Source organism: Leptonychotes weddellii, chromosome 2 (genome assembly GCF_054177405.1).
Source record: "Leptonychotes weddellii isolate Sample4059 chromosome 2, ASM5417740v2, whole genome shotgun sequence".
In the NCBI taxonomy this organism is placed as follows: Eukaryota; Metazoa; Chordata; class Mammalia; order Carnivora; family Phocidae; genus Leptonychotes; species Leptonychotes weddellii.
This window is the reverse complement of record NC_138370.1, coordinates 32,893,805-32,904,632: the sequence shown is the minus strand read 5'-3', so window position 1 is coordinate 32,904,632 and position 10,828 is coordinate 32,893,805. Positions and strand designations below refer to the sequence as shown.

At 40.5% G+C, this 10,828-nt stretch overlaps 1 protein-coding gene across 1 annotated transcript in view; it reads left to right on the top strand.

The window, feature by feature from the left end:
- Window positions 1–1,257: 1,257 nt before the first annotated feature.
- The window catches only part of CHRNA6 (cholinergic receptor nicotinic alpha 6 subunit), a 17,934-nt gene continuing 8,363 nt past the window's right edge, over window positions 1,258–10,828 (top strand). Inside the window, exons 1-2 of the mRNA XM_081813054.1 lie at window positions 1,258–2,113; window positions 3,910–4,049. Coding sequence (XP_081669180.1) covers window positions 2,035–2,113; window positions 3,910–4,049 — 219 coding nt within the window. The 5' untranslated portion in view covers window positions 1,258–2,034. The remainder of the gene's footprint in view (window positions 2,114–3,909; window positions 4,050–10,828) is intronic.

Here is a 10,828-nt window from a genome sequence, read left to right as displayed (position 1 = left end):
TTTGTTTATTTGAGAGAGAGAGAGAGAGCACAGAAGTAGGGGGAGGGGCAGAGGGAGAGGGAGAAGCAGGTTCCCGCTAGGCAGGGAGCCCGATGCGGGGCTCGATCCCAGGATCCTGGATCAGGACCTGAGCCCAAGGCAGATGTGTAACCCACAGAGCTACCCAGACACCCCGACTTGGGCCTTCAGAATAGCAACTTTTCTCCAGTCAGCCCCTGAGCCTTCATTTTATTTTTCATGCTTTTTAACATGGACACGTTTTTCAGCATGTCAGGCAAGATGAGAAAGCGGATCTTGCTGCCACGGATCCCACCCCAGCTGTGCCACTCGGCCTTCTCTGTATGTGAGTGTGATGTTGGACATCTGGCAGTTTATGTTGTCCTTGGCCTTAAAGAGCTTCCCATGATACACCTCGCCGGCTTGGTCTCACACGTCACAGTGGGACCCTCAGCCCCGCATAGGACTGCAATCGGCAAGCCCTTTGATAGACATCTCAGCAGGAAGAGAGTTCTCACCGGCCCTGGCCTACTCTTCCTTCTGGGTGCGGAGGTAACTCTGGTAGCTGCGAAGGTGTGAGCCAAGCGAATGGCAGGGCCGTGCTCCTGCTAGTTCCTTTTCCAAATTTTCTGAGGGACTCCATACTGTTTTCCATAGCAGCTGCACTGATTTCCTTTTCTCCACACCCTCACCAACACTTGGTATGTCTGGTCTTTTTGGGAATAACCATCCTAATAGGTGAGAGGTAAGATCTTACTGTGGTTGATTTGCATTTCCCTGCTGATCCATGACTTTGAGAACCCTTTCGTATACCTGTTGGACATTTGTATGTCTTCTTTGGAAAAATGTCTATTCGGGTCCATTGCCCACTTTTTTTTTTTTTTTTAAGATTTTATATTTTTATTTGACAGAGAGAGCGCACAAGCAGGGGGAGTGGGAGGCAGAGGGAGAGGGAGAAGCAGGCTCCTGGCCTAGCAGGGAGCCCGATGTGGGGCTCTATCCCAGGACCCTGAGATCATGACCTGAGCTGAGGGCAGTCGCTTAACCAACTGAGCCACCCAAGCGCCCCAAAGCCCACTTTTTAATTGGATATGTCTTGATATTGAGTTTTATGAGTTCCTTACATGTTTTGGATATTAATTCCTTATCAGACATATGGTCGCAAATACTTTCTCCCATTCTGCAGGTTGCTTTTCATTTTGTTGTGGGTCTGTCTCCTCTTTAACCAACACCAAAATCTGACCAGAAGGCCCGGTTCATCAGAATCCTCTTGACACTAAACTTATAGAGGCAAGAAGAAACTTATAAGAAAGCCAGTTGATGACAAGGATGTTTCAATAATCATAGGGCTGTCCAGGTGACATCCTGTGTTCAGTACTCATCCCTCTGGTTCTCAGACAGCTAATCTCTGGTCCTGGATGGTGACTGCTGAGCTCAGAAAGACAAGACACCAGAAGCGCTGGAGTCAGATGAAATCAGATGAGTGCTGCTCGAAGCCACACTTATTAAGACAGGAAAGGAAACTCTTATTTTAGGAAGTTTTCTAATGACAAGGCTAAGCCTTGATTAACCAGAGAACTCAGTGAATAGAACGCACTGTCTGGCACCCAGCACCTGCTTCCCTTGGACTTAGGGCTCAGTCAGAGGGTGTTTCTTCCCCCCAAGGAGGACTGCTGAGACTGTGCTACGGAAAGCTCGAAGCCAGGCAATGTTTTCCATCCTCCCTCGGTCCTGCCTGCCCAGTGCTCCCTCACTGCTTCTCTTCACTGGTCTTGCATGAAGACAGATCTAGGGTGACAGGAAAGTGATGACTCATCTGACATCAGATTGAGTCCTTTTTATTTGCCCTTTTGTTGGCCCCAGGCTCTGATATTGGGAACATCCGTATTGCGCTTGTGAATGTTTTTATTGCACAGAAGAAACACGTGGATTGCAGGGGAACTCTGATGATTTAAAGGTCTGATGCGTGTGGCCGTCTGGTAGCTCTGTTTTCCACACTCCTTTGACTAGAAAAAGAAATCAAAGTGAGTTTTAGTCATGCTGACCAGCAAGGGCCAGGGACTCCTTCCCTTTGGTTTGTGTCTCTGGTTGTATATATTCACGCCTTGCTTGAAAGGTAGGTTTTATTTCTGCTTTATCTCATATCCTCTTTTCAGCTACATGTGTTTGCTCTTCTTTTCTAGTTGTGCTTGATCGAGCAGAGATGAGATATTCGATGTCTGAATATGCAGAGGGTCTGCAGAGGAATTACTGCAGTTATAACTGATAATTAATCTATTTCTTACTGGGTAGGTTTAACATGAGATTTAGGGGGTGGGGTGGGGAGGACAATGAAACCTTGTAAACTATACCTTATTTCATTGTCCCACTAAAAATATGGTGATAATAATGATGCAGTTTTCTATCCATCTCTGCCATGGGTATATTCACCTGATTTATTTGTATTTGTATTTAATATATATATATATATTTTTAACTGTGATTTGTTTGTTAGCTGATACTATGACTTATTCCGTGAACCCTTCCATTTTGAAGGTAATCATCATTGTTTTGGGAAGCATGTCATATTACTGTGCTGGAATGTGTCCCAAGAGTAAGATATTCATTTTAAAGTTAAGCCTTGGAAACAGACAGCTGCTATTCTGTGGAAGAAAACCACATTTCCACGTGCTGGTGGCTTTGCGGGGGCTTGCTCTTCAAGACTCATGGAGGGCTTATCTACGGCGTCTGGGGCGGCAGGTGGGAATGGGGTAATGGAGAGAATTGTTTCTTGTCTGTTTTATGTAGAAATATTTCTACCATTATTGATTATAGTGGCAAGAGTGTTGTTTTACATTTAAAGTTGTTCTTTCCTGCTGAAAGCTCAGTTTCAGTGTTTCCAAGTGCATTTGTCAAACTACTCTTTATTTAGTGATACAACAGCTATTTTTTGTTCATTTTTGCAGAATGAGTTTTCAGTCCCTTTAACTTTCTTTCAGGGTATAAATGCCTCTGGGAAATTTGTAGAACAGTATGTCAGATGTCAAATTTGGCTTCTATAAGGGAAAATATAGAGGGGTATTAATGAAATGAATTATGGCAAATGAAGGCAAGTAACCTACTTTTAATGCATTCTTGGAAAAATACAGACATACACATTAAGCTATTTAAGATTTAGTGACTGAAATGCTGTTATTTAAGAACTAATTTTGAATTCTTTTAAAACTATTTAAGTAAGTTTGCCTCAAAAACCTTGCACTTAACACAAATCTCCAAAATAATTGAATTCAAAGCTGACTTTAAAAAGGAGTATGGCTTGTTAAGATCTTAATAAGATTACTAGTTATTTCAGTTTGCTTGGTGAAGTTTCCCCAGCTAAGCCCCTCACTGGTTGTAGAAACAGGTAGCTGGATCAGCGTTTCGACAAGAAAGGGGAGGACTCTTCCTTAATAGCCAGAGCAGTAAGATCGTGAGCTATCCTCAGTGACATAAGCCACAATCGGAGTTCATGCTATCCCCTTGCATGTGTGGGGCATTAGACTTTTAAAAGTGCTCTTGCCAATATCATTTTATTTGGTATCACAGTTTTCTGGGACGTATGCATTCCCCTTTTATCTTCAGGGCAGAGGTGACAAACCGAGGCCCAGAGGTACAGGGTACATGGGCCCGGGGCCAGTCTGCATGCGTGGACAGAACGCAGGGGCAGGAGGGCTCCGTTGGCTTGGACACCCCACTGCCTGCGTCACTTGGTGATGGCAGTGCCAGAACGTCCCCATCCGCAAGCGCCCTCTCTGCCTCTCTAACTCTTCCCTCTGCCTCTCTAACTCTTCCCTCTGCCTCTCTAACTCTTCCCTCTGCCTCTCTAACTCTTCCCTCTGCCTCTCTAACTCTTCCCTCTGCCTCTCTAACTCTTCCCTCTGTTTGGCCACGCAGGCTCTGCAGGCTGTGCATCTGAAGAGAGACTCTTTCACAAACTGTTTTCTCGTTATAACCAGTTCATCAGGCCTGTAGAAAATGTTTCTGATCCCGTCACAGTGCATTTTGAAGTGGCCATCACACAGCTGGCCAATGTGGTAAGTGCTGCCCGTTCACTGCCTGTTCTCAGAGAAACCCTGACTCTGCGGTGGGGCTGGGGAGCAGAGCAATTCTCGACATTGTCCTAGTTATTGTATAGGGTAAATATAGAAATTTTAAAAACACGAATAAACACACATCTACGTGAGCGCTGGCCCTGCAAAGCCCTCCGGTTGGGAAGAAGACGCTTCCCCATTTATGCTGTAATTACTCACATCAAGGCGGTGTCTTTCTGGAAGTGCTTTCAGAGCGAGTTTATGAACCAAGGAGGCGAAGGGGAAGTTGAAGGGAGAATACAGAGGGAGCTAACTTCACTGTGCACCTATTATGCACCAGTCACTGTGTCTACACTTGTCATCTGCATTTTATAGCTGGAGGGAAGCTCAGTTAAGCAAACTTCTTAAGGTCGTCCGACTAAAACATGGTGGAACTGAGATCTTAATCAAACCTGTCCGACTCCAAAGCTTATGTTTTTTTCACTCCATAAAAAAAGAATGGCTTTAAGTCTTCTACATTATGCAAGAAAGAAAAAAAAAATCACCTTCTTTCATATCGAATTCCATCCAGCCCTGAAAAAACAGATGGTAATTTGGAGTTCTTACTTTAATTTATTGCTACTATGTTCAAGGGCAAGTAGGACTGCAGTTCTTTCTTTTCTTTTTTTTTTTAAGATTTTATTTATTTATTTGACAGAGAGAGAGACAGCGAGAGAGGGAACACAAGCAGGGGGAGTGGGAGAGGGAGAAGCAGGCTTCCCGCGGAGCAGGGAGCCCGATGTGGGGCTCGATTCCCAGGACCCTGGGATCATGACCTGAGCCGAAGGCAGACGCTTAACGACTGAGCCACCCAGGCGCCTGACTGCAGTTCTTTTTGAATAATCTTCATGCCCTAGTTGGCAGGAGAGGAGGTAGTGAGACCTGATATTATAACATAGAGCAGAGTTCTGGCTCCAAGACATGGGACGGGGCTTGGACCAAATTCCAGGAATAGGCAGGCTCAGGAAGTAGGGGGAGCGTAAGCATCTGCAGAGAGACAAGAGTGCACAACAAAGGGAACCCCTTCATCAGTCCCAGCCAATGGATAAGGAAGGAGCCCTCCGTCCTCCTAGGCTTTGCCCCGTGGGAATCAGTGGTGGCTCTCAAGGTTCACTGGGGAAAGCCCTTCATTACAGATGTGAAGTCAGGGCCCACGATATTTCTCCGGTCCATGCTTCCTGGTGACGAGGCTGACCCTGGCCTGGTTCTCTGGCTTCTGACCCAAGTTGGAAATATGTATATACTGGTACATATTGGTTTAAAAAAAGTCACATGTTTTCTTTTGCTTAGATGGACCCGCTCATTCATTTAAAAAATATTTATTTGGTACATATTCTGATCCTCTCTACCCCCAAAGAGTGTTATACTGGTTACTGGCCTCCTACTGGGCTGGGAGCCATAATTTGCTGTGGATTGGGTTGTTATAAAGTAAGTTTCACCCAAAGTCAGTCTATTTCACTGTACTTCAAATTCATGGTTGATAAACCCTTTCAGGACATTGTTCTGAGGATGGTGGGTGGGGACGGCAGATTACAGATTTTGACATTTGCATTTGGCTGCTATCAGAGATTTTAAAACATAACACGGCTTAAATAAAACAAGTTTATATCTTTCTTATGTAACATAAATCTAAAGGTTAACAGTTTAGGAGGTTTACACCAGGTGGCTTCATGGTGTTACTGATTGCACCACTGTGTTGGGTTGCTCAGGTTAGACACTGCACAACATCCAGGGGATGCCAATCACATGGACCATGATGCTTAAAGCATAAACCGTGCATGGTGGCAGTGAGCAAAGTTCCCATCTTTCTATTTCATCATGTGCTTTCTTCCCTCAGTGTTGGCAAGGTAACTGCTGATTTCACTCATCATATTCACACCCTTGGTAATAAGCAGGAGGAAGGGAGAAGGGCACATAACAGACATCTGTGACTTCCTTGAGGAGTTTTCTTAGAAGTCCTACTAACATCCTTGGCTTCCTATCTCACTGACAACCTCTAGCTGTAAGGGAGGCTTAGGAAATTTAGTTTTTTAAGTTGAATTTTATTTACTGAAATAATCGTAGATTCATATGCAGTTGTAAGAAATAATAGAAAGATCCCTTGTACACTTTGCCCAGTTTCCCCAGTGGCACCCACTAATATGTCTTCCATTTCTAAAATTTTGTCATTTCGAGAAAGTTATATAAAAACGGAGTAATATAGTATGTAATCTTGTGGGATTGGCTTTTCCACTCAGTATAATTTTCTGGACACTCATGCCAGTTGTTGATTGTATCAATAGTTCATTTCTTCTTGGTGTGGAGTAGTATTCCGTGGTACTTATGCACTGCAGTTTATTTCACTTTTCGTTGGTTGAAGAACATTTGGGTTGATTCCAGTTTTGTTCTATTACAAATAAAAGTGCTATGTACATTTGGGTATAGGTTTTTGTGTGAATGTAAATCTTTATTTCTCTGGGATAAACCTCCAGGTGTGCAATTGCTGGGTCATGTGGTAGTTGCATGTTTAGTTTTTTTAAGAAACTGCCAAAATGCTTTCCAGAGTGGATCTATCCTTTTTCATTCCTACCAGCAATATATAAGTGATCCAGTTTATCCCCATCTTCACCAATATTTGGTGTTGTCACTATTTTTTATTTTAGCCATTCTAATAGGTATACAATGATATCTCATTGTAGTTTTAATATGCATTTTCCTAATGACTAATGATATAGAACATCTTTTCATGGGCTTATTTTCCATCTGTATATCCTCTTTGGTGAAGTGTTTGTTCATGGTTTTTGCCCATTTTCTAATTGGATTGTTTGATTTTTTTTTTTAACTGTTCAGTGTTGAGAGTTCTTGCTATATTTTAGATACTAATACTTTGCCAGATATGTGGTTTGTAAATACAGTTGACCTTTGAATAATGCAGGGGTTAGGGGTGCCAGCCCCTACCATAGTCAAAATTCTTCATATAACTTTTGACTCCTCCAAAACCTAACTATTAATGGTCTACTGTTGACCTGAAGCCTTACTGATTACATAAACACTGGATTAACACATATTTTATATGTTATGTGTGTTATATTCTGTATTCTTACAATAAAGGAAGAGAAAATAAAACGTTATGAAATCATGAGGAAGAGAAAATACATTTACAGCACAGTGCCATAAAAATTCTACGTGTAAGTGGGCCTGCACAGTTCAAACCTGTGTATTCAAGGGTCAGCTGTATTTCACCCTAGTTTGTAGCTTCTCTTTTCATCTTTTTCATGTGGGCTTTCACTCAAACTTTTCCATTTTGATGAGGTCCAGTTTTCAATTCTTCCTTTTATGTGTTGTGCTTTTGATATTAAGCCTAAGAATTCTTTGCCTAATTGCAGATCCCAGAGATTTTCTTTTATTTTTTTCCTTAAAGCTTTATTTATGTTTTACATTTAAGACTGTTATCCATTTTGAGTTAATTTTTAATTTTTGTATAAAATGTGAGGCTTGTTCTTTTGGGCAGGGGGTGGTCTGTGGTGTCTCATTGCTCCAGAATCATTTGTTGAAAAAGCTATCCCTTTTTCCATTGAGTTGGCTTTGCACCTTTGTGAAAAATCAGTTGAGTGTATTTGTGTGGGTCTATTGCAGGGTCCTCTGTTCCATCCCATTGATCTCTGTGACCAGCCCTCCACCAATACCACCCAGTCTTGATTACTGTAGCTGTATAGTAAGTCTTTTTTTTTTTTTTTTTTAAGATTTATTTATTTATTTGAGAGAGAGAGAACAGAAGCAGGGAGAGGGGCAGAGGGACGGGGGAGGCAGACTCCCCACTGAGCAGGGAGGCTGTGGAGGACTTGATCCCAGGATCTGAGCTAATGGCTGACATTAACCAGCTAAGCCACCCAGGCACCCAGTAAGTCTTAGTATTGGCCGGAGTGATTCCTGCCACCTTATTCTTCTTTGTCAAAATTATATTAGCTATTCTGGGGCTTAAGCCTTAGAAGAAGCTGCCTATATATACAAAAAACCTTGCTGGGATTTTGAAAGGAATTGCATTACATCTATAGATTAATTTGGGGAGAAGTGACATTTTCACTGTTGTATAATCTTCCAACCCATGAATGCCAGATATTTCTCCATTTATTTAGCTCTTTTTTTCATCAGCATTCTGTAATTTTCAGCATACAGATCCTGTTTATGCATTATTATGTGAATATGTAAGTATTTTGTTTTATTTGAAGCAATTGAAAATAATGTGCTTTTGGGGCGCCTGGGTGACTCAGTCATTAAGCGTCTGCCTTCAGCTCAGGTCATGATCCCAGGGTCCTGGAATCGAGTCCCACATCGGGCTCCCTGCTCGGCGGGAAGCCTGCTTCTCCCTCTCCCACTCCCCCTGCTTGTGTTCCTGCTCTCGCTGTCTCTCTCTGTCAAATAAATAAAATCTTAAAAAAAAAAAATAAAGAAAAGAATGTGCTTTTAATTTTGGTTTCTCCATGTTCATTGTTAGTATATGGAAATTAAATTGATTTTTGTATATTGATCTTGTATCCTGAGATCTTGCTGATTAGTTTCAGTATTTTTATAGATTCCATGGATTTTCTATGTAGGCAACCATGTCATATGCAAATAGAGATAGTTTTATTTCTTCCTTTTTAATCTGTGCCTTTTTTCCCCCTTTTTCTTGCCTTATTGCATTGATTAGAATTTCTAGTACTGTGTTGAATAAAAGTGGTGAGAGTGGACATCTTTGCCTTGTTCTCAATCTTAAGGAAAAAGCATTCAGTCCTTCACCATTTAGTGTAATGATAGCTGTAGGCGTTTTATAGAGGTTTTCATTAAGTTGAAGAAGTTCTTTATTCCCAGTTTTCAGAGAGTTTTTATCATGAGTTGATGTTGAATTTTTGTTAAATGCTTTTTCTGCATCAATGGATATGGTCACATAATTTTTCTTCTTTATCTTGTTGATATGGTAAATTACATTGATTGATTTTTGAATGTTGAACCAGTCTTACATCTCATTTAATCATGGTGGATAACTTTTTATATATTGTTGGATTCAGTTTGCTCTGTAGTTTTCTTTTTTTGTACTGTCTTTGGGTTTTGTGTCAGGATAACACTTCATAAAAAATATTTGGAATTGTTCCATCCTCTTCTATGTTCTGGAAGAGATTGTATAAAATTGATATTAGTTCTTCTTTACATAGTTGGTAGAATTCTCCAGGGGAACTTACTAGATCTAGAGGTTTCTTTTCCAGGAGTTTTTAACTGTAAATTCAATTTTTAAAAATGGCTATAGGCTATTCAGACTGTCAATTTCATCTTCTTTGAATTTGGATAATTTGTGGCTTTTGAGGTTTTAATCCACTTCTTTTAAATTTTTGAATATATGATAAAGTTGTTTATAGTATTGTCTATTCTTTGTAATGGCTACAGGATCTGTGGTGCTCCTATTTCATTTCTGATGTTGGTGAGTTGTGTCTTTGTTTTTATTTTTGTCAATCTTGCTACAAGGTCATCAATTTTGTTGTTTTTTTCCCCCAAAGAATCAGCTTTTGTTTCACTGATTTTTCTCTCCTTTTCAATTTTATTGATTTCTACTCTTTTTTTTTAAAGTTTATTTGTTTATTTAAGTAATCTTTACATCCACCTTGGGGCTCGAACTCACAACCCCAAGATCAAGATTTGCATGCTCCAATGATTGAGCCAGCCAGGTGCCCCATAATTTCTACCCTTATCTTTATTTTTCCTTCCTTATGCTTGCTTTGGGTTCATTTTGTGCTTCTTTTCCAATTTCTTGAAGTAGAAACTTGGATTATTGATTTGAGATCTTTCCTTATTTATAATGTAAGCATATAATGCTACAATTTTATTTTCAGCACTGTTTTTTAGCTATGTCCTTCATGTCTTGATATGTTGTGTTTTGATTTTCATTTAGTTCTATGTATTTTTAAAAATCTCCTTTGAGGGGCACCTGGGCGGCTCAGTCGGTTAAACACCTGACTCTTGATTTCAGTTCAAGTCATGATCTCAGGGTTGTAAAATCAAACCCTGCATGGGACTCCGTGCTCAGTGCAGAGTCTGCTTGGGATTCTCTTTCTCCATCTCCCTCTGCCCCTCCCCCTGCTCATGTGCACACACGTGTTCTTTCTCTCTCAAATAAATAAATAAAATCTTAAAAAAAAAAATCTCCTTTGAGACATCCTCTTTGACCCATGGATTATTTAGAAGAGTATTGTTTAGTTCCTATGGGTTTAGAGATATTCCTGTTGTCTTTTTGTTATTGATTTCTAGTTTGATTCCATTATGGTCAGAAAACACACTGTATATTTTCAATTCTTTTAAATTTAAGAGGTTTATTTTATGGCCCATGATAAAAATGTGGTTTATTATCTTGGTTAATATTCCATGCATGCTTGAAAAGTATGTGTATTCTGCTGTTTTGAGTGAAGTGTTCTATATATGTCAGTTAGATCCTGTTGATTGATTATGTTCTTCAGATCTTCTCTATTTTTGCTGATTTTCTGTCTAGTGGTTCTACTGGGTGCTAAGGGAGGTGGAGTTGAAGTCTCCAACTATAATAGGGGGTTTGTTCCTTCTTTCAGCTTTATCAATTTTTGTTTCATGTAATTGAAGACTATTGTTTGGTGTGTATACAGTTAGGATTATTATGTCTTCCTGGTGAATTGATCCTTCTAGCATTATGTAATGTCCCTCGTTGCCTATACTAACTGTTTTTTCTGAAGTCTACTTTGTCAGATATTAATGTAGCCATTCTC